The 25,166-nt window shown below is 35.3% G+C and overlaps 1 protein-coding gene across 2 annotated transcripts; it reads right to left on the reverse strand.

Annotated features, from left to right (window-relative positions):
• Positions 1-85: 85 nt before the first annotated feature.
• Positions 86-24,866, reverse strand: LOC307170040 (cortexin-1-like). 2 transcript variants are annotated; one of them, XM_079890977.1, is made up of 4 exons: positions 24,740-24,866; positions 9,951-10,137; positions 1,796-5,402; positions 86-1,711 (listed from the first exon to the last, which is right to left on the reverse strand). In XM_079890977.1, the coding sequence occupies exon 3, from the start codon at positions 4,615-4,617 to the stop codon at positions 4,354-4,356; it is 264 nt and encodes an 87-aa protein (XP_079747103.1). In that variant the 5' UTR covers positions 4,618-5,402; positions 9,951-10,137; positions 24,740-24,866; the 3' UTR covers positions 86-1,711; positions 1,796-4,353. The 2 variants fall into 2 exon arrangements, with proteins under 2 accessions (XP_079747103.1, XP_079747102.1); XM_079890976.1 differs by lacking the exon at positions 9,951-10,137 and having other exon boundaries at positions 1,796-5,380.
• Positions 24,867-25,166: the final 300 nt, after the last annotated feature.

The raw sequence follows: 25,166 nt of genomic DNA on the forward strand, positions 1-25,166 counted from the left end.
TGGAGTGTTTGCATAAGCTGCCACATCACGTTACCTCATTTTACACACATATACGTACAGCAGTTAGGACAGGAGTGGTGCTAAACGCTCAATTTGCACTAGGGCTCCTCTGCGTTTTTAAATCAGGGAAATTTCATTCCAAAAATGGCAACACCCAAAGGGTTTTCGAATATGCATGTGATGTAGAACAAACATTCGAACATACAATTCAAACCATTTTCTTCTCCATACTTGTGTGCTCAGAGTGCTCTTGTCTTTGTATTTGGCAAAGACACAAACAGAGCAAACAGAGCATATATGAATGGAGAATTGAAAGCCTGCTGGGTAAACCAACCAGATGCCATTTTTGATTGCAGCTGGAGACGTGCGGTCTCAATGGTACATAAGAACTGTTTGGCAAGCTGTCCTCCAAAACACTCCAGATGTGGACATGCAAACACAACTTTTCAACTTCAGTGTGGGAACGAAAAAAAACGACCCTCGTTTCTTAGTTTCTCAGTAAATCGCAAGGTGCTATGATTCCAACTTCCGTTGTACTACGAACATGCTTGATTTGTGGATTTCAAACGTGACATTTTTTTTTTCAAAAGTCTTTTGTGTTTTATTTTTTATTTTGTGTGATTGTCTTTTGTACTGTCTCAATGCTGAAAAAAAAAAATCAATACTATCAAAGCTTGTTGAAAATTTAAATTGTATATTTTAAAGTGAAATGTAGATTTCGTTTGTATTTCTTTTTGTGTATTCTTGAGCATCAAGACTGCCAAACCAAATATTTACTTGTAAACATTAGATAAATAGCCTTTAAGAGCTGTTGACTTTGTTTTTCCTCTAAAGACGGACAATTAATGATCACAGCGTCCTTAATTAACTGTCACTGAGCACTACGTGACAGACGTCACTGTTTACATGAGCCTGTCCATCGATCATCTGAACGCATCATTTGAATAATACTGTTGTTTATTGCGACGACCAGCAACATTGGACTGTTTTCAAAGGCTGTGCCCTGAATTTAATCTTCAGGACATTTGATTTAAACAAGTAATTTGGGCATATACAAGTTCTGGTGCTAGAATGATGAAATAGTTTCTTGAACATCAAAGTAACTGCACTGTACGACAGCCTGAGCTATATTTATGCATAACCATTTGTCTAACATGGGAACTTTGTATACTTTACATATCTTTTCTGTTTTTATTGATGCCACTACATGTAAAAGAGCGAATGTGCGTGACTGTACTGTATGTCAAAAATCAACAGCAAACTTGAAATAGTCATCAAGCTGGTGTTGAGTTACAAACTTCAGACCAAAGAAAGTGGACCAGGTCGCTCAGGATAATGTCAGTTCTGATAAATCTCTAAGTTGCATTGATAACGGCGTCTGTATGAATTTTTTGAGCCATAAAGATCCATGACAGAGAAACCTGAGCACCCAGAACACTGCTAATGAGTAATTCAAAATGCATTGTTTTTATACTGTTTTCGATTGGATGCATCCATCTGTCAGATCCGAGTGATCCGCACAATGTTTGTAAACATCTGTATGAAACAACAAATGGCAATAAAACATGGGTTATATTTTTAAACCTTTGTCTTTCTGTTCTCTGTGTGCAAAAGCCATTTTTAGCCAAGTTGAAGAGATTCAGCGAGTGCATCGAAGTAGAAATGGCTTATTGATCTCGGGGGAGTAGAAGGCACTTCGGTACACTTTGTCCTGAAGATACAGGAAGACATAAGTGAATAAACCCAGTTTTTATTTCAGACAAAAAGGAATTAGGAAAATATCCAATCTACTTACAAAACTCACAAAGCAATGCAGGCTCATCCGTTTCCTGGCACATTAGCACTCTTTGCACATCAAGTCCAAATGACAGCAACAAATTCGACATGACACGTTAGCAAAAAGGGAACTCCAAATCTTCTTGAGTCAGGATATAAAAATAAAGCTTTCACTAGTTTCTAACCCTCTCTTAGCTCACGACAGATTCAAAGAGCTCGGCAGATCGGCAAACAAACAACCAAAGACATGAACACCTTAGAGATATGAGAACATATGGCTTATATACATATAGTCAAAGAAGACAAAGGACAGGAAAGAGTCAAAAGGCAATAATACAAGGATTGACACTCAGTTCTGGAGTCTTAAAGGGTTTTTTGTTCCAAATCCTCAGAAATATAAAGCACAGAGTTTAGAGTGGATCTGTCGAAGGCAGCAGGTATGTTGGACAATCCTAGGGCTTTCCAACAACGCTGAAGATGTTTTTAGCACAAGATTATCATGCTAAATAGACAAAAAATCATACTTAATGGACCATAATTAGGGTAGATGGCATATTTTATTTGACACAAACAAAAATGAGGCTGTAAAGGTGGAAATGGTTTATAAAACACGAGTAGAACAAAGTGTAAATTGTTTGCAAAACCGCTTCTTGTGTAATTTTTTCACTCAAATGCAGTGATTAACAATTTAGCGACAGATTTTGGTGTAAATTGTTCGTTAAACCATGCATTCATGAACAAATTTCATAAAAACTTAAGGCTCAATAGGTCTCACGTTCCTAAATCATGTAATTGTTTAATTTTTTAACACAAATTTGTTTTTTACAATTTTTTTTTTTTTTTTTTTTTTTTTTTTTTTGTCCACTGGAATTTTTTTTGTAAATACATAGTTATGTTTATACATATAAACCTACAGACAGAAATACACTTTTACACGCCAACAGTTATCAACCAGTTGCCTTAAAGAAAGGTTTACCAATTAGTCAGTTAAGTAGATAAAAAAGAATTTGTGAAAATAATGACTTTAAGGGAGAGAAAAATAATGTTGTCAAAATTTAGATTGGTTGGTTACAGATTGGTTACACAATGCAGTCCAAAAAGTAGATCATAAAAGTCGAGATATGCTTGTGAATTCTACCAAATTATCTTATTTTCTGCACTACATATACTCCTAGAACAACTAATATTAAATATATTGTATTAAAGAATTGGTGTGTTCTTAAAGATGATCCAAAACTAAATGGGACATTTAATAGGGTACCAGTAATTGCTTATAAAAGGGCCAGTAATATAAAAAATAGAGCTGTAAAAGCCTGTCCTACCAAAAAAAACATCACAAAATAACTCTAGGTCAAACTCTATTTGGTAATTTCAAGTGTGGTAATCGTCAATTTACAAAATAATAATGTTACGTTTTTTAATCATCTTGGAAATAAGAGTCGTCGTATATATTAAGAGTTTTATAACATGTAAGACAAAAAATGTGATTTATATGATTCAATGTCCATGTAATAATATGTGTTCATTTAAAGAGAGGATAAGAGAACATAGAAGTGCAATAAATGTAAAGGATCGAAAGAGTCCTGTTTCAAGACTTTTTTGTGAGTGTAACCATAAAAAGCATCTTTTTTCTTTCTTGGTATTGAAAAGATAAAACAGAGTACAAGATATGGAAACAATGATTATGTGAGGAAAAAACAAGAGGCTTTTTGGTTTCCAAAAGGTATGAATGAGGACTTTTGTCTTAAAGTTTCTGTGATGTTGTTTATTGTATGAATCTGTTGTTGTTTTTTATAAATGGAAGATGTGACCTTGTTATTTGATGACTCAATTTTTTATAATGTAGAAATGGGTAAAACATGCACATTTGATGAGGATGTGTTCTGATTGGGTGACTGTTTCATTTCGATAATTAACCTTTTTACCTATTAGTGTGACGGCTTGAGTGGAGCTTGTAAACTGTTTTTAACTTTCTTCGTGTGAGTAACTCGAAATGTAGATGTTTTAAAATCTTCATGCATTGTGTCTGTTGTGTACCCTGAGGAAGGCTATTAAGCCGAAACGCGTTGGTAATTTTTTTTTTAAACTATTAAAGTTCCTCTTAACACAAAAGTGTTACTGAATTCCCTTTTTGTACTTGTAAATACATTTTTATCAATGTTTCATTGGCTGAACGATCGATGGTGCATCATCTATCCTTATTTTCAGTTGTGTTAAATTAAATATGCCACCTACTAAGGTCCATTGAGAAGATTCATCATCTTTTACAATTAAGATATATCTACATCAACAATGAAATATGTAAAGTCGTCGACTTTGTGAAGGGTAGTAACAGTTCACAGTGAGTGTCGTGTTGGGCACCTTGAACCACTGACTTCATGCTCCACGTGCATTCGCTGTAGACCTTGTAGACCGTCCTGAGGATGTAGCTACAGCGGACGAAATGGACGACCCTGTTAATTAAGATGTGTTGGGGAAGTAGCGTACATTGACGCGCGCGACTTCCAAGGTGCTTTGCCTTTGGCGTAGTCGGCGCCATGAGCTACAGGTTGGGCTAAGGCTCTCTCGGTCATGTGACTACACCAAGGCATAGTCAAACTGGCCCCGCTCGAAGCCGTCCTTATGATCGGTCCAAGAGGAAGCGGGCATTCGGCTGTAGGGATCCAGCAATATCCGGAAGCAACGCACCAACAGGAAAATCAAAAACAGCATCAGGAGACCAACGAACGCGAAGGCCGTCCTTTGCTCGGAGTCTCCTCCAAAAGGTGGGCTGCTGGGAACCCCAGCGAACGAAGGCCCCGGCAAAAGCAGCTCATAGTCCAGTGTGGACACATCGCTCATCCTCCAGGGAGGGCGACGGCAGAACTTGCAAGCTGTCTGGAGGGTGGGTTGGACTGAGAGGTTGGCCAGATTGGTACAGTGACCTCGATGTGGACAACCGAGGCCAAAGTCAACCCTCCCGACACTTCTGCCCGCGTGACGGACACGCAAACTGACACAAGTGGAGCAATCCGGGACTTTGCTGCTCAAAACGACAGGCCTGTTTATTTCAGACCTGTCACATCTGATCTGACCCTCAAGTGGCAAGGCGCAAGTCGATGGGACATGACACAACAGGCTGCCACGGTGGATAAAAACAGCAGCGCGTGCAGGGACTCGAGTCACACACTCGTTCCTTGTTCCTCTTCGCTGCAGGGCTAGGGCTAATTGGATCCAGATGGGACGCGGTATGCAGGTGTTGTGCCCCACGTTGGGCGCCACTTTACACTAAAGCAAAATTTGCACCGACGGCAAGTTTCTCATTTCTGGCTTGTGCAGAAAGTGGCAGACAGAAGAATTTCAGGCACCTTATCGGATCACTAGATCAACATGTGAACCTCTGCGAGCATTAAATGAGCCGTTTGCAGAGCCAGTTTGATTCGTGAGCCGCTGTCTGTCCATTAGGTTGGTAAATCAGATGATCTGCTCCTTCTTGCTTGCCTCTGAACGCGTTTTCTCACACAGAAACGTCTTGCAAGGTTGGTACTATCGATCGGGTTGGGATCAGATGTAGGCGGACGGCACAGAGTCAAGGAAATGACGCCTTCGCTGCAGTGTGTTTGGCCTCTGGTCTGTTGTACTTCAACCTGTTAACACACAACAGACACGTATTCAACATTTAATTCAGCCTAGTGGCATGACCATTAGCTGTTTCAACCCAAAACCTCAAAATTAAGCAATATTATATGCTTTTCAGAAGTTTTTTTTTACCTTAAAAGTACTGTCTACTGAATCTTAACACAAAATATATAAAATGAGTAAATTTTTCCATGTTTAGTTTTTTGGAAGTTCTGAAGAAAAAAAAAATCATCAAGGCATGTTTTATATACAATTTATTACTTGTAAGTAACACTATTTAAATGAAAATTTTTTTAAATGCATATTAATCTAAACGGAAAAATAATGTATTATAAATATTTGAACCATTTCAATTTATATCCATATAAATAAATGCATTAGGAATATTAATACAAATGACACAGATACATTTTCTTTAAAACATCATACAAAATATTAAGTAAGCATGCGTTAGAGTAATTATTTATTTTGAAATATCAATGTAAATATAAAACATTAACAATATAACCATATAAAAGTTAAATCAGTGTTATAACATTTTGAGTTAGTTTTATATTTCGTTTTTATTTTATTTTAAACTTTGTCATTTTGTTGTGTTTTTGTCATTTTTATAAAACAAGTTTCAAGTTTTTGTTTTTATAAAATATGTCTTTTATTTCAGTTTTAGTTATTTTAGTAGATCAAGTTAAATAACTAAATGAAAAAGAGAAATATTGGTATGCAACTAGCTGAAATAAAATAAGTTTTTATATATTATATATTTATTTTATTTCAAACAACTACAAAAAATCCTTTTTATGCTTTTAGTTCCAGTTAACTAAAATAACCCTTAGTGAAATAAGACAAAGATTTCTCTTCAAAAATGGAATTTTTCAGATATGATATGCTATAAAAAGTCATATTTCCAGAAAAGACTTGAGGACATGAAAATCATATAGCAGGTTTTTCAGTACGGTGTTAATCATGTTAATGATGTGGAGGCTTTAAGAGTCAATCATCAAATAGGATAGAGTGAATGAGTGTTTCAACGAATCCAATCAAAACTCCCATAATTACCCTGACATTCTGCGTAATGGTGAAACTGATTACAAAACGGTGATACCAGCAAAACTGTATGTTGTAAATGTCGTCTTTATCCGTCAGTGAAGCGTTTTAACGAAGCATTAGCCGACTGTTGGAGGAAACCAAACAACCATTCATGAATAATACAAGTTAGGCTGTCGCTAGTCTGGGATCACGGGATACGAAATGTCAGCAGACGATTATCTTAAAGCTGAACAGCGACGGCGTGATTAAAGCGATCGGACAAAGACGAGGGGAAAGATGGATGGTGGGCACAGAAGTCGCTGGCGCTGAATGGACGTGTCTCAGTGTCATGATGGATGAGAGGAAGATGTGAAGATCTGTGTGGCACTCAGACGACGGTCTCTCTCTCTCTCTCTCTCTCGGCCACTTCATCAACGGGACTTAATCAATCAGGGCTTCATCAGACTCGCTGAACAGAGACAAACACTCAGAGAACACGTAATAATGGAAGAATAAATCAAACAAAAATACTAATAAAAATACATTTTAAAAAATGAATTAAATAAAATACTACTAGTAAAATATGCTATAAATTATATTGTTATTCTTTTTTGTATTTTTATTCATATAATGATTATTATTATAATGAAATGAATAAATAAAATGCTAAAAAAATAGTTACAATACATATTTCATTCATTTAATATTAATTATGTTTAATTATGTTTTTAATATTAAATATATATATATATATATATATATATGTGAAGTGCATTTATTTTAAAATGAAGATATTTCATATTCATATTATTAATCATCACCATCAAATGAATAAATAAAATTGCCCATAACAAATACTACTAATAAAATATGCAATTGTTATTAATTTTGCATTCATATAATTATTATTGTAATGAAATTAATAAATAAAATGCTAAAAATATGTTATAATACATACATAATACATATTTTATTTATTAATTCAATACTACTAATAATTATGTATATAGTGAAGTATATTTTGAAATGAAGATAAATTATTGTATTTTTATTAATTCATAATATAACGTGCTGTAAATTGTTTAATTATTAGCATTTAATTAATTAATTATTAAATATATAAATACTAAGCATGTTATAACCCATATTTCATAATTAGTACTTGATGCATTTCATCATAATTTGTATGTCATTATAAATAAATACATAGTACTAATAAACATGCAATAAATGTATTCAACATTCTTTCATTTATTAATTGCATTTTTCATTATTAAATAAATAAATCTAATAAAAATATGCTTTAAATTATAATGTGTATAAATGTTAATATTTACCAAAATGTATATGGTTATCTTATCTACTACTAATAAAGATTGGCGATCATCTTATCTGGGGTGATTCGCATGAAGGAGTCTGAGAGTTTGATGACGAATGTTAAAGCTCATATTGATACTTCTGAACCTCGAGAAGAGAAATGTGCGAAAAGCTCTGTGACCTTGAGGCACTGTTGAGATGTTAAAGCGTAATGTTATGTGTTTTATACTTCATACGCCGGTGGATTCAGCATTCGTGCTCGAGCAGATGGTGCCCCAGCAGGTCTCCGAAAATCACAGGTCACAAACAGAGGACATTAAACCCTCTCAACGACTTCCCTCTGAACTCGGTTTGACTGAACTCACTCAGAGACGAGCGCTTGAGGAATCGCCCGTCAGGACGTCACAGCGTGTCTCCATGCAAATCACAGAGAAGGACCTTTAACAACATTTATCAGGGCGGCAATGCCTCTTTTTTCCAATAACAAGGCCGGTTGCCAGATCCTCAGGTTCGGCATCATGTTTTCCATTACGGCAGCAACTCGAGCCTGTGCGTGTTTGAGCAAGACTCTCGCTCATCCTTTTATTCTGCTGTTCCTCGCGTTCATAATGACCCTCAGTGAATCGGTGACGCGCCTCGGAGCCTCTGGGACGCTCATTTACTGCCGTTAGAGTCCGTGTCGAGGGCCAAACAAACTGCATTTCATTAACCGGCTCCTCGGGGAGGAAACGCCAGCGTGTTTTTGCTTTCATTTCAGCCTCCGAGGAAAACGACTGAAGCCGATCCCATTATTCACTGACCCCCGCTGGAGTCGTGACGCGCCGAGACACGAATTTGTCATTATTTGTCCCGAAAAGCCTCTCGAAAACTAATTAGAGGCCACAATCGGATGAGAAATGAAGGTGGTTGGCTTCAAACCGAACCGAAACGAGGGCTAAGAGAGAATCGGGTTAAATTCGGGTGTTTATCAAGATAAAGATTTGAACGAGAAGTGTAAAATTCAAAAATAAAAATGTATAAAATTGAGGGGAAAATGAAAAATATAATCAAATATAATATAATATAAATAAAGTCAAATAAAAAGGCTAAGTAATAAACAAATACAAAAAAAAAAAAAAAACTGAGCATAAAATATATAATAAAAATCACATAAATAAAAAATGGCTAAATAATATAAAACCGAGCATAAAAACATAACAAAATTGTAAAATGAAAAATATAATAAATTAAAATAAAAATGCTGAATTTAAAACAGAACATAAAATATATAATAAAACGTAAAATAAAAATATAATTTATTATCTAAAAAATGTATTTAATAAATAAAATGTAAAATAATGAAAAACAAATGGTGGTTTCATGAAATCAAACTCTTAGGGGCCGTTTACACGTCAACGTTTTCAACTAAAAACGTTACACTTTTTAAGCGTTACGGCCGTTCATTTACACGTACATCCCTGAAAACGCAAACTTTTGAAAAAGCGGGTTTCAAAGTACAAGTTTGTGAAAAAACGACATCTCCGTGTAAACTACAAAAACGTGAATCTCTGAAAACGGTGACGTCATGCACATGCGTATTACGTTTTCAACTTTTTTTTTGAGCAAATGAAAGGATACAGATATTAACAGTAAGAAATAAAGGGGGCATACGGACATCATCACAAGTGGTTAGAAGTATTACACAAATCAACAATATACAATATAATATACATATACATAATATATAATATACAACAATATAACATTGTCATCATGAAAAATGAAAGGTTCCTTAAAACAGACTCAAGGATGATAGATGTTGTCGAAGCCTTTGAGTTCAAAGGATTTGACATTTTCTTAAAGGAAGTAAACGGGATATTAAATCAGAGGAGAACATTCTAAAATTGTGATTAAAGTGAATGTTTCTGGTTGTGTGAAGATGAAATTTCCCCAGAAGACAAAGTAATAATACAGTATCATCAAGATTAACATCCTTAGAAAACGATTAAAACGATCCTCGAAATTACATAATCTAAAATGTTTTATGTCCGGTTTTTATTCTGTTTTTAGTACATCCTTGTCGTATAAACGCTACCTTATGAATGAGATTTGCTGAAATTGTCCAACCAAGTGTGTGTTTATCAAGATAAAACGGGTCTGAAAAGAAGAAGCCATGTGCAGGTCTCAGGAAAATGCCTGGAAACAGACCTGATGCCATCCATCACAGCCCTTACTGGTGACATTCTTTGATTTTTCCTTTTATATTTCGGTTTGTCCGTGTTCATTCATCAATAACAAATCGCTATCGCCGCATCGGCAGGATTGTGGGAAACGTCCGGGTCACCTTGAGCTTGGGACAAACTCCAAATGTCATGTGTGATGGAAAACCGTACTGTACTGTTCAAGCATCAAGATGTTTCCCTGACAATACAATACAGTGTCAAATAAATAAATAAATAAATAAATAAATAAATAAATATATTAGGGCTGGGAAATGATTAATCACATTCAAAATAAAAGTTTGTGTTCACATAATATATGTGTGTGTACTGTCCATAATTATATATATATACACACACACACACATGCATGTATATATTTAAGAAATATTTGCTTAAATATACTGTATATATATATTATATATAATTTGCATTATAAATAAATATAAATATTTTATATATAAATAACAAATTTTTCTTAAATACTTACTTGCATGTGTGTGTATTTATATATACAAAATAATTATGCACAGTACACACACAAATATTATGTGAACACAAACTTTTATTTTGAATGCGATTAATCGCGATTAATCATTTCCCAGCCCTAATATATATATATAAAATAGAACATAATTTTATAGTAAAATGTGAAAAATAAAATATCAAAATAATGTAATAAGTTAAATGTAGGCTAAATAATGTGAATAAAAAAAAAATAATAAAAAAAAAAAGCAAAATCAAAGAAACTATGTAAAATAAAATTAATAATGTAATAAATTAAAAATATAAAAAAATTGCTAAATAATAAATTTTACATAATGTAAAAAATGTAATAAAATATAAATATATAGTATAAAAAATGTAATAAAATGTAAAAATATATAAAATAGAAATATTACAATATAAAATTTAACAAAAACAAAAGTAATATCTAATAAATGATATAAAAAAAATATATCATAAGTCTCAATCTGATCACAACATTAAATATATTAAAGAGAAGTCCTATTTTATTTTCTATAGGTAATGCCACAGATAACTCGACTTGTGTGAGACATTGTTGAGACCAGAGGAACTTTTTATCTTTTCCCATCTAATCTCATCGCTGTTCGAGAGAAACAACTGGGATATTGAAGCGGTCTCACTTTATTATTTAGATTTTCTATAATGCTGCGTTCACACCGCACGCAAATTGATCAAGTATTCATCGAGAGAGTTGAATGTATTTGCTCTGGAGAGCAGAACAGCGGAGTAGGGGTCATCGTCGCCGTACTTGGGTCCACCAGACCCTCGATCCAGAGAGGTACCCAGTTCGGCGAGCTTCACCACTTGCTCCAGGAGCTGCGCCTGGATGACGTCCGCTTTTAGCGGTGCTTCCGCCTGTCCCGCGCCCAGTTTGATGACCTGTTGTCCCGCATCGGAGCGAGGATCACCCTCGCCCTCACCCACCTAATCTGTCATTTATTTTTGTTTTGATGATAAATGGAGCCAGCCTCCAAAAGTAATTAACCTGTCCTGTGATTTTTTTTTTTTCCCTCACACAACACTGTCCAGACACGAACTATGTTCTTATACACTAAAGTATGTTGGTTGTCTTTACATTAGAATAATGTTTCATATAATCTGGATTTAGATATGGAATAAATAGCATTCAATACAAAATGAATATGTCTCATATATTGAAATCAACTTTTTATGTGATAAAAGATTTACTTTGTTTTTACTTCGCCACGTGACAGCAGCAAGCAGGCTCCTGATTGGTTTACGCGGCGCGAACAGGCGAACAGCCAAAGTTCAGATTTTTCAACTCGGGCGTCAGACACGAACTCGCTTCAAACGCGTGAATGCACAAAAAGCACCAAATATCATCACTTACGCGTATCGCACCAGCAGAGGTGTCAAGTAACGAAGTACAAATACTTCGTTACCTTACTTAAGTACAAATTTGGGGTATCTATACTTTACTGGAGTAATTATTTTTCAGACGACTTTTTACTTCTACTCCTTACATTTTAAAAATAGCCTCGTTACTCCTATTTAATTTCGGCTTGTTTTCATCGTTAAAAAAAAATAATAATAATTGGCCAATTACACAAACGGTTTAGATCTGACTCCCGCTTCCTGAATACACAGCGCTAAACTGACTGGCGTTGTGGTGTCTTTCTAACTTGTGAGAGGCTGTAGTCACATTTGGTTGTGCGCAGCGCCAAAAGTCCTCCGAAGGAAACCTCCATGCGGTAAGCGAGGGAGAAATCGGGGCGAGAGAGAGAGAGAGAGAGAGAGAGAGAGAGAGAGAGAGAGAGAGAGAGAGAGAGAGAGAGAGAGAGAGAGAGAGAGAGAGAGAGAGAGAGAGAGAGAGAGAGAGAGAGAGAGAGAGAGAGAGAGAGAGAGAGAGAGAGAGAGAGAGAGAGAGAGAGAGAGAGAATTTTTTTCCTTACATTACTTTTACTTTTGAAACAAGTACTTTTATACTTTTACTTGAGTAAAAAGCTTGAGTTGATACTTCAACTTCTACAGAAGTCTTTTTAAACCCTAGTATCTATACTTCTACCTGAGTAATGAATGTGAATACTTTTGACACCTCTGCGCACCAGACGCTCTCAATTCGCGTCTTTTGCGCGAATGAAGCGAAATCGCGTCTATCGCCGCTGCAGGACCTCCAGATGCGCATAAATGCGTCTTGACTTAACATGGAAATCATGCAGACGCTCAATTTGCGTGCGGTGTGAACGCACGTATAAAAGGCCCTTTCAAACCGGACGCGTAACGAAAAATCGAAACGAAATAGTTCACATTTGCGACGTCTGTGACGTTCAGAGCTTCAACATTCCAAAACTTTCACGCCGACAACTGAGAAAACATGGACACTTCATCATCATCATCATCATCCAGTGAAGACAAGCTTTTCATTTTCTTTAAAAGACAGGAAAGAAGGTTTTGGGTGCACCCAATCTTACAGAACAGAGAGTCTGAAGGGGAGAATGCTAATGTCCACTTTTAGTTTCCTTTTCCTCTCTCCTTTTTCTCACACAGGTGTCCCTGAGGTTTTTCCACAGTTTTTTTGCGTCTTCAACAGTGCGTTTTGTAATGTCAACTACACATTACATGTAACACATGAAGTAACAAGTTAAAATCATTCGACTAGAAACTGTAGATATCACACAAAGAATGTATAGTACACTAAAACCAGCCCTAAATAGTCTCACTACATTTTGTTACATGTTCAAAGTAAACACGGTCTCTGTCTCTATCTTTGACGCTAATAGGAGGATCTTTGTTGACATCTTTGTACGCATGCGCGAGTGGTTGTGTGGCAACAAATCAAACAGTATTGCGGGCTGTAAAGACGCGACGAGCACTTTCAAGAGAGTTAGCGGGCAAAATCCACAATATATAGCCTAAGCACTTTAACATCTGAAGACCGGAGGAGGTTTGGAGAGAAGCTCAAAATTTGTATTGGTGACAAAATCGAAGTTATTCAAAGCCCATATGAGATCTCCGCTGACTGTGCGTGCAGCTCCCCAAACAGACGAGGCATTTATACTTGACGCAACTGTTTTGTTTTAGACTGAACACCAGACCATACAACTGATTTAGACGCGCAAACTGGGTGATGATGAGATGTACTAATATCCGTCTGCTCGGGCAGATTCGGCTCAAAGTCGTGCATCTGCGGATGCGCGCGCGCGCTGTTAAGCCGAATCTGCCCGAGCAGACGGATATTAGTTTTTTTATTACCTTCGCGCTCATGCGGACGCGTCGAGTATAAACAAGGTTTTACAGCTCAGCCACTTGTTTTTTTCATATTTTTTTTTGCAAGTGGAAGATCTTGGTTTACATTTGGACTTGGATGTGATCTTATAGGCTTGAAAAGGTTGGTGACCACTGCATAACGCAAACCCAGTCAAACGTTTGACTGCAGTATCTTCTATTCTATGCGCCTTATAATCCGGTGCGCCCTATATATGAAAACAGTTATAAAATAGGCCATTTATTGAAGGTGCGCCTCTGCTTATAGTGCGGAAAATACGGTAGTCCGGGTGCTGTGGATCGCGGTTTGGGACACCTGAATCAGAACGCGAAAACATATGACTCGGTTGATTTGACTCAGTTTTATTATTTTTTATTTTATTCAATCTTCTATAAATACATAGTCACTAAGACTTAGGCCTAACGTTACCATGAACAAAATGAGCCTCACAAACTCGATCAGTAACGTTAGGAATCCAGGCTTCGGAGCGTCCAGGTTCAATCGCCTAATTGCACGCAACCATTTCTTTCGTTTTTCGCGATCCTTTTCGGAGGGAATTCGAAAAAACTTTTTATCAGGCCCCCAACGAGCCGTACAATCGACCACACAGCAAGAGTGAACCATCCTCTTCTCTAAATCCTCCTCCAAACGTGCAAAACAATCAAATTACAGGTATCTAGCGGTGTTTCCTGCCACACGATTCCCGTGATGCAACGCGGCAAACATAAACAATGACGTCACAAAAGATCCGCCTATAGTGTTAGCTTTCTATCCCAAATGTAGTTTAGCCAGCTAGCCTACACAGCACAGGACTATACAACGACTAAAACTATCACACAACATACTCACAGTCGTGATAACAAAGTTGGTTGGCAATGCTACGCCACACATTGTCTTTCAAATCGTTGTCCTTGTAGTGTGTGATTGGCTGAAGCCTTTTCTGTCGCCGCAAAAGTAAAAAAAAAAAAAAAAATTGACATCGAAGCGAAAAAAATAAAAGTTGTTTTTTCGCCGCAGCACATTCGCGTTCGGTGTGGAAGCGCTCATTACACAAACAGCTGATCAAACAATAAAACCATTGCACGAATTATTCGTGCATCACAATCGCGTCCAGTGTGAAAGGACCTTTAGGATTTCCTTTTGCAGGAAAGACATTCGGAGATTATTTCTGATGGCAAACATTGTTGACGTGGCAAATCGAACACAGTTTGAGACACTGAAACAGAAGAACATGTTCAGCAAAGGCTCGAGCTGATCTCCATCTAACCCTAATTCTGTCTATGAACAACAATAGACATTAAGAAGAGATTAGGCCTATGAGTTGTGATTTTCCTCCCTGTGGCTGTACATGTACACCGGGAACGCTTCCAAACTGTCCTACAATGGGTTTATTTCAGTTCATAGCCGTCATCTCTATATAATCCTCCTCTTGACAGCAGGAGACAGAAATCTCACCCCACGCGTTTGCTGAGTGGGCAAGAAGAAGAGAAGACGTGAAGACGCCTCAAACTGCTGACCTTCCAGAAACACCAGGACAGGAGGGAGAGAAACTAGTTTGATATTCATGCGTCCGCTCGGGTGAGTGACGCCTTGAGGAATGGGGCTCGCAGGATTAAGAAAACATGTCCATAAGCGTTTATACATGACATGTTAGCTTTAGCAGTCTCATATACGTCTCCATACGATCCGAGTGTGTCCAGCGAGGACGATTTGAGCACACTATTGAGATCTGGATTTAGATTTAGGAAATGTAGAAGTAATATATTATAAAATGTAAAAAAAAAAAACATTTTTAAATATATATATATATATATATATATATATATATATATATATATATATATATATATAATAAAAAAAAAAATACAAAAAAATAATAATAATAATAATAATAATAATAATATATATATATATATATATATATATATATATATATATATATATATATATATATATATATATATATATATATATATATATATATTTTATAATATATATAAATGAACACATAATAATCTTAAAAGTAAAAATTTTTTAAATAAAGTTGATAATATTTGAAATATGATAAAATGTAAAATAAATTAAAACGATATATAAAATTGAACGTAAATAAATTATAAAATCAAAAAATTATATTTTAAAAAAAGTAAATTGTTTAAAGACAAAATAGAATGTTAATAAATTAATGTTAAATCATTTTAAGTAAAAATGAAAAAAAATACGCAAATTATTAAAATACATATAAAGAGCGTAAAAATGTAATAAAATGTAAAGAAATATATAATTTGTAATAAATTGTATATAAAATAGAACATAAATCAATTCTAAGAAAAATTTTATATAAATATACTTTTTTTTTTAAAGTAAAAATTTTTTAAAAAATGCAAATAGTAAAAAAAAGTTAAAATGTTTAACTTTTATTTATTTTTTTATTTGTATTTTTTAAAGATGTATAAAATTGAACGAAAACATAATAAATGGCAAAAATAAAAGGTATATGTAATGTAATAAAATGTAACATTTATAATATATTAGAAATATGAGTCTCATACGTCTCCATACGACGAGTGTGTGTCCAGCGCGGACTTTTTAGACAAGGTTATTAAAGTTGACAAAAACAAGAGTTCTCCGCGGTATCACTGAAGAATTATTAGCGTAATTCAACAACAGCGGCGTGACTCTGAGCCGCTGCGCAGCATAATGACGGATACCGCAGACCCAGCTGGCTGTCCGTGAAAACAGCCGTGTAATTTTCCCTTAAGTGCCCGTGTCACCAATATCTGTCAGAAGCGGGACCTCTATACAGACGGCCTGCTGCTGATGGGAACGATTTTAAGAGCTTCGGTCCTCAGTGTCAAACACACACACGTCTCTCCTGCTGCCGAGACAAGCACAAATATAGACAAGCTCCACATGATAACTGCTCATTTAAACCAAATGAGGGGAAAAGATGGCTTTGAACTCCTGTGCCTGTACAGCTATACAGGAATAGAGGATAATAAATAGTGTACACACACATATGTATGCATGTGTATATATATATATATATATATATATATATATATATATATATATATATATATATATATATATATATACACACACACACACACATATATATTAGGGGTGTAACGGTTCAAATTGCTCACGGTTCGTGAATAAAGATAAAAATAAACTGTGCTTTTCAGGTAAGGTCTAACATTAGTTTTTAGGTCCTTATTAAAGTTAAAAAAGATATATTTAATCAAGAGCAGTGAGTGATTTCAAAAGAAAGTTCAAAAGAACAGCATTTATTTTAAATAGAATCTTTAGTAACATTAGAAATGTTTTTACTGTCACTTTTGATCAATTTCATTCTGTTCTTTTGAACTTTATATTCATCAAAGAATCCAGATTTTTTTTGTTTTAACATTAATAATCATAAATGTTTCTTGAGCATCAAATCATATATCATATATAGTAGTCAACATTTGAAGTGAACCAAAAAAGTTATACATTAATCTTATACCAACTTTGATGAACTTTTTTGATCCACTTCAAATCTTCACTACTGTGTAATATATATATATATATATATATATATATATATATATATATATATATATACACTCACCTAAAGGATTATTAGGAACACCATACTAATACTGTGTTTGACCCCCTTTCGCCTTCAGAACTGCCTTAATTCTACGTGGCATTGATTCAACAAGGTGCTGAAAGCATTCTTTAGAAATGTTGGCCCATATTGATAGGATAGCATCTCGCAGTTGATGGAGATTTGTGGGATGCACATCCAGGGCACGAAGCTCCCGTTCCACCACATCCCAAAGATGCTCTATTGGGTTGAGATCTGGTGACTGTGGGGGCCATTTTAGTACAGTGAACTCATTGTCATGTTCAAGAAACCAATTTGAAATGATTCGAGCTTTGTGACATGGTGCATTATCCTGCTGGAAGTAGCCATCAGAGGATGGGTACATGGTGGTCATAAAGGGATGGACATGGTCAGAAACAATGCTCAGGTAGGCCGTGGCATTTAAACGATGCCCAATTGGCACTAAGGGGCCTAAAGTGTGCCAAGAAAACATCCCCCACACCATTACACCACCACCACCAGCCTGCACAGTGGTAACAAGGCATGATGGATCCATGTTCTCATTCTGTTTACGCCAAATTCTGACTCTACCATCTGAATGTCTCAACAGAAATCGAGACTCATCAGACCAGGCAACATTTTTCCAGTCTTCAACTGTCCAATTTTGGTGAGCTTGTGCAAATTGTAGCCTCTTTTTCCTATTTGTAGTGGAGATGAGTGGTACCCGGTGGGGTCTTCTGCTGTTGTAGCCCATCCGCCTCAAGGTTGTGCGTGTTGTGGCTTCACAAATGCTTTGCTGCATACCTCGGTTGTAACGAGTGGTTATTTCAGTCAAAGTTGCTCTTCTATCAGCTTGAATCAGTCGGCCCATTCTCCTCTGACCTCTAGCATCAACAAGGCATTTTCGCCCACAGGACTTCTAGGTTGTAAACCCTAGAAATGGTTGTGTGTGAAAATCCCAGTAACTGAGCAGATTGTGAAATACTCAGACTGGCCCGTCTGGCACCAACAACCATGCCACGCTCAAAATTGCTTAAAATCACCTTTCTTTCCCATTCTGACATTCAGTTTGGAGTTCAGGAGATTGTCTTGACCAGGACCACACCCCTAAATGCATTGAAGCAACTGTCATGTGATTGGTTGATTAGATAATTGCATTAATGAGAAATTTAACAGGTGTTCCTAATAATCCTTTAGGTGAGTGTATATGGAGAGGAGTGACTGAATCATTATTTCAATAGATTAGTTCAAAAGCACTGATTTATTTATCAACATTTATGAATGTGAGTCAGTGAATCATTCACTCAACCAATTCGTTCAAACAAGTGTTTAAAAAATTTAATAAGTGAGCCAGCCATTGAATTGCACACTCCCAAAATGTTAATACAAATATATGTGGGTCTTTTCTTCTCAAAAACATCCATGTTTAAACATAATTCTGTGAAAATACTGACATTTAGATAAAAATCTTGCATATGGAGTATCGTGAAGTAAAACTTTGTAAGGAGTGCTGGATCTAGATCAGTCTACATCAGTAAAGCATTAGACGGGATGACAGAGGAGTTGGTGTCAGCACTCCTGACGTCTTTAATTCACATCCCAAATCAAAGCATGAATTATTGAGCCGCCGGAGCGGATGATGGACGGAGGGAATGGCAGTGAGTGAGCGGGGCGGACAGCGCTGGGCCTTAGTGGACCTGAACAAACGAGGGCGAGTTGTGGGAACAAAAACTTTTGAACTACTTTACTACATAAACTTATATTTACAGTAAATGCTACTAATAAAACTACGCTTAAATCAAAAACACTGTGATGAACGGCGACTAAAGGTATTTTTTAAAGTACTTTAATAAATAAAAAAAGATGTGCACCACAAAATAATGGCAAGGAAAATAATTTTGTTTCATGAACGAATACTCTTTTAAACTGATTATTACATATTAAAACACAGCACAATCAGTCTGGTGTGATTCACACACACACACACAAAAAGTGTCATTTAAACTGGTTCTTTTTAGTGATGTGAATCAAATGCAATCAGCACGGTATCATTTACAAAGAAATGACTCATTTAAACTGGTTCTTTTAAGTGAATCAAAGCATACAGTGCAATCAGCGTAGTACGATTCACACAAAATGAGTCGTTTAAACCAGTTCTTTTTAGTGAATCAACACATTCAGTGTAGTACTGTACGATTCACACAAAATGAGTCATTTAAATCGGTTCTTTTTAGTGAATCAACATACAATTCACACAAGATGAGTCATTTATATCGGTTATTTTTAGTGAATCAACACATACAGTGCAGTACTGTACGATTCACACAAAATTAGTCATTTAAACCAGTTCTTTTTAGTGAATCAAAATATATTGTGCAATCAGTGTAGTACGATTCACACAAAATGAGTCATTTAAACCAGTTCTTTTAAGTGAATCAACACATTCAGTGTAGTACTGTACGATTCACACAAAATGAGTCATTTAAACCAGTTCTTTTAAGTGAATCAACACATTCAGTGTAGTATTGTACGATTCACACAAAATGAGTCATTTAAACCAGTTCTTTTAAGTGAATCAACACATTCAGTGTAGTACTGTACGATTCACACAAAATGAGTCATTTAAACCAGTTCTTTTAAGTGAATCAACACATTCAGTGTAGTACTGTACGATTCACACAAAATGAGTCATTTAAACCAGTTCTTTTAAGTGAATCAACACATTCAGTGTAGTATTGTACGATTCACACAAAATGAGTCATTTAAACCAGTTCTTTTAAGTGAATCAACACATTCAGTGTAGTACTGTACGATTCACACAAAATTAGCCATTTAAATTGGTTATTTTTAGTGAATCAATGTACGATTCACACAAAATGAGTCATTTAAACCGGTTCTTTTAAATGAATCAAAATATATTGTGCAATCAGTGTAGTACGATTCACACAAAATGAGTCATTTAAACCAGTTCTTTTTAGTGAATCAACACATTCAGTGTAGTACTGTACGATTCACACAAAATTAGCCATTTAAATTGGTTATTTTTAGTGAATCAATGTACGATTCACACAAAATGAGTCATTTAAACCGGTTCTTTTAAGTGAATCAACACATACAGTGTAGTACGATTCACACAAAATGAGTCATTTAAATCGGTTATTTTTAGTAAATCAATGTACGATTCACACAAAATGAGTCATTTAAACCAGTTCTTTTTAGTGAATCAACACATTCAGTGCAGTACTGTACGATTCACACAAAATGAGTCATTTAAACCAGTTCTTTTTAGTGAATCAACACATTCAGTGCAGTACTGTACGATTCACACAAAATGAGTCATTTAAACCAGTTCTTTTAAGTGAATCAACACATTCAGTGTAGTACTGTACGATTCACACAAAATTAGCCATTTAAATTGGTTATTTTTAGTGAATCAATGTACGATTCACACAAAATGAGTCATTTAAACCGGTTCTTTTAAGTGAATCAACACATACAGTGTAGTACGATTCACACAAAATGAGTCATTTAAATCGGTTATTTTTAGTGAATCAATGTACGATTCACACAAAATGAGTCATTTAAATCGGTTCTTTTTTAGTGAATCAACACATACAGTGCATTCAGTGTTCAATTCACAAACAATTTACTTTTTTGAGCCGGTCCTTTAAATGAGTCATTAAAAAAATAATCTCAAGCTCACAAGTTAATGTTTATATAATAATTGAACAATTGAATCAAAAGCTAATTATGTAAAAATGTATAATTTTGTAATGTACCAAGTCTAAAAGTTTCCCAGTATAAGCAACAGCATTAGCAAGGAGATAGCCTACCTTTCATATAAATGCAAAATCGACATGCAAATTCAATAAACACTCAAACGAATTAGAACCGAATCAAATTCGAACAGAACGCAATCAGGAAATCCAGTGTGTAGATCTTTTTCCAGCAGGGTCAGAGGTCACAGGGCTGATTGTGGGACAGAGTCGCCTGAGGTGAGCTGACAAACAAGTGCACGCAACTGAATACTGAACAGCACTCACTCCGCGGGGAGAGACATCAGCAAATATGAGATGAAAAGTGTGTGACGCCGTCGGGAGGGCAAGATGGAGGCGCCGGAGGAGATAAAACGATTCCAGGCAAATCTTGACAATGGGAGATCCCAGCGCAGATGTACAGGAGCACAGCTATTAAGAACGGATTATTAAATCACCACAGATGGAAAAGAAAATGCTGATTCCAGGCAAACGCAACAATCACTTTGCCAGCGCCCTGAAAGCTCAAATTCATCTTTCAACAGAGGCAAAAAAAGCTGGAGAAAGAGGCGCCAGCGCTGGGGGCAAAGAACAGGACAAGGTTAAAACTAATATCCAGCTTTTCCAAATCCTTTTGCCTCATGAATATATCCCAAACTAAACAAATCTAAAGAAGAAAACGTCTGGTGGAACATATACAGGACTGACTTGAAAACCATTATAATAAAAAATGTTTTGCCAATGTTCATATTACGTTATGAAAACATTATTTCTTTTATAATTATTCGTTAAAAGATGGTGATCCCAATTCAAACTCCCACTCGATCTTATTCCTAAATGACAACGATTCTCTTGTGTCTATTCACAACCGGAATATTCAGATCTGCGTATGAAGTATGAAACTGCTTCACATACAGTCTTTTCAACCACACAGTATTGATATTTTTGTGTTACGAGTATTCATATTAACACAGAAGAACTGGGATAAAAGTTTTTAGTTCAGATATAAACACTGATGTCTACGGTAGCGATCAAAATAGTGTAAATCATCTTTTGAAAGCAACTTGGTGCTTCAAATAATGATTGTATCAATTACGCTGTTACACCAGTAGGTGGCGACAAGTTACTGTTAAAAACATGTATTTATCATTGAATCATTCAAGAGTCTCGTTCAAAAAAACCTGATTCCTTCAGCAATGAAACAATTAAGTATTTATGAGAGAGTCATTAAAACCAATTTCTTAAAAGTCCCCCTGTGGAGAAAATCCAGCTTTTAATGTTGTTTATGTGTCTATGGTGTTTTTAATAAGACAAACCATGTGTAAATTCATAAGTCGACAGCATTGCTGAGTATTTCCTCCTTAAAACTGCAGTGAACCAAAGACTGTCTCAAAAACACGCTTTGAAATCGCTGGTGTTTCTGACGTCACAAACTACCTTGTAACCAATCAGATCAACGTGTGATCATCAACGAGTGGATCTCTGAGCTGAGTGAGTGAGTGGAGGCGGGGCTCATTTGCATATTCATAAAACCACATATATACTAAATGAGCCAAGGGTGTCGAGTTACATTCAATGTATGAAGACCTTTTTTCAAGGAAATGATGTTTAAATGTCATATTGGTGATCAAAGATGAGTTTTAAGGGATAAAATGATTGACTTACAGGGGGGCTTTAAATAATTCATCCAGATATTATAAATATTTTAAATAGACTGTAGCAATTATAATTTTGTCAGAACCTCTAGTAAATTACATGTCATGTTAAATTATGGTTTTACTGCACACCTTCCAGCCAATCAGAATCGAGTATTTAAACAGCCCGTGGTATAAGTCATTTTGTTTAGTTGTAGTAGTTTTGAAACCAAAAAAAAAAAAAAAAATTCTAAATTTATGCAAAAAAAATTGATTCATGATTCTAAATGTATGCAGAATCGTGCAGCTCTAAATTTTGAGGAACATTATGGGATTGATGCTTTTGCATGTTTTCTGAACATTCTGAAACAAGTAGTAGCATTTGAAAAATGTTAAGACGAAGATCCAAATAAAAAGTTGCAAAACAGATAAACGTATAAATAACGTTTTGAGAACATTATTAAAGTGAATATTCTATTAACATTACAGGAAGAACATGTATTCATAACTCTGAGAGAACGTTCTGAGAACGTTACGTTAACTGGGTAGTGTGCTTCCTAATCTAAGTCTTCTAATAATCTTGCCTGCCATTGTAAGAATAGGCGTTTGTTCCTCTTTTGTAAGTTGCTTTGGATAAAAAGCATCTGCTAAATGCATAAATGTAAATTATAACCTAAACAAACTGAAATAATCAATCCCAGTCCTGTGTGGATTATCAAACGCTTTCAGAGTCGGTGGTGATAAATGTCTTCATCTGAACTCTGCAAACCACTGCCAGCTGTAATACGCAAATGGAAATGTGAATATAAGTGCATTAACTAATGAAAAAGTATTCAAATGTGATTAAATTCACATCGCTCGTCTGATCAGGCCTAAAGATGTGCATTATCATACGGCTACGCCCCATCCGTCACATCAAGCTAATTTTCGAGTGTAATTGCCTGACGCTGTAATTAATTTCGACTGAAGCGTGTACTATTTTTGCACCGAAAACCTCATGAATTGTTTCTGCCATGTACTTGCTGACTAAGATTAATAACGCTGAACTTTACAGCAATGCTTTATGGATATGGGAGACGGACCTAATTGAATAGGAGCAGATCAGCAGCAAAAGTTTCCATAATGTGAAAAATGATCCTAGATCAGAGTGAAGTATCTGTGCCATAATATCTCCATTATATCAACTAGGCTTATGTTTTATAGTCCTATTTCATTAAAAGCAGATTAATGCATTGTTTTATAAGACTTTTTATACTTGGTTCCAAGCCATACTTTATAATTCATCAATTTAGGTTTGATATAGAGCTGCATGTAGGCTGAATTTCATAATATACTGATTATATCTCAAGGTTTTTATTTCAAGGAAATTAGATATTACCTTTATTTAATTGTATTGAAAATGACATAGCATTTGTATTAATGCCAAAAAAAATATGATCATGGAACTGAATGAAGTGCTGTGGTGGAAACATGACAGTATACCATGGTACTCCAAAGTGGGGAAAAATACTATGGTACTGCTATAGTACATGTCCAGAAAATATGGTAGCTTTATATATTATATTACTAATATGATCACCATAGTAGGCTAAGGTGATAATAATGATAACTAGAAGATATGGGATGCTAACACCAATTTTGTACCATGGTACTGAACGGTATTCATGAGCAACAAAAAAACAAGGTAATATATGGTACGTAAAAAAAAAATACATAAAGTACTATAAGTACTTCAAAAAGAACAAGGTACTACCATAGTAAATGTCCAACAGACATGGTACTTTTTACTACTTTCCTGTTAAAACGTACGTTATATCGACCAGCTTTAAGCAAATACATCCAGTAATCTTGACTGCCTTAAGTTTAAATTCAATTTTTAGGCTCTACATGACCGAATAAATTAAAGTTTCTCATATTTCTTCTAATATATTTAGTTAGTATTCTGCGTAAAATGACTGACATTTCATCTTTACTCTCGTATATGCCGTTCAAAACGCTTTACACATCTACATCCCCCTCAGATATTTATTAATACAGATAAAAATGACATTTAAAATGTAAAAACTCACCTGTATGATGTTAAGTCTAATCTGTGAGGAGAATCGCCTCATCTGCGTCTGGCGCGAAACTTGGGCGCGTTTAGCCACTGCGCGTTCACGCTGCCGCTCCAACTGATAGCGCGCGAGCAGGCGCGCGACCTGCTCTTAAAGAACCCGCACGCAGCACAGAAACCAATCACAGAGGAAAAGAGGGATTTCTTTCATTATTATTTATTTACAGAGAATGACTTGTATCTAGCAGGGTGAATGTGGTAGCCTACTATTTTATAAATACCTAATCATAAATAAATCATGAACAAATAGAATGATTAACAAGGGCAATTCTATTTATTTTAGTTAATAAAATAATTAATAAAATAATCGGTTTATTTAAAAATATTTTAAATATTTTTTATTAAGATTAGTAAAATAATCTGAATAAATAAATAACTATATA

The sequence above is a fragment of the Squalius cephalus genome, assembly GCF_949319135.1.
Source record: "Squalius cephalus genome assembly, chromosome: 13".
Taxonomy (NCBI): Eukaryota; Metazoa; Chordata; class Actinopteri; order Cypriniformes; family Leuciscidae; genus Squalius; species Squalius cephalus.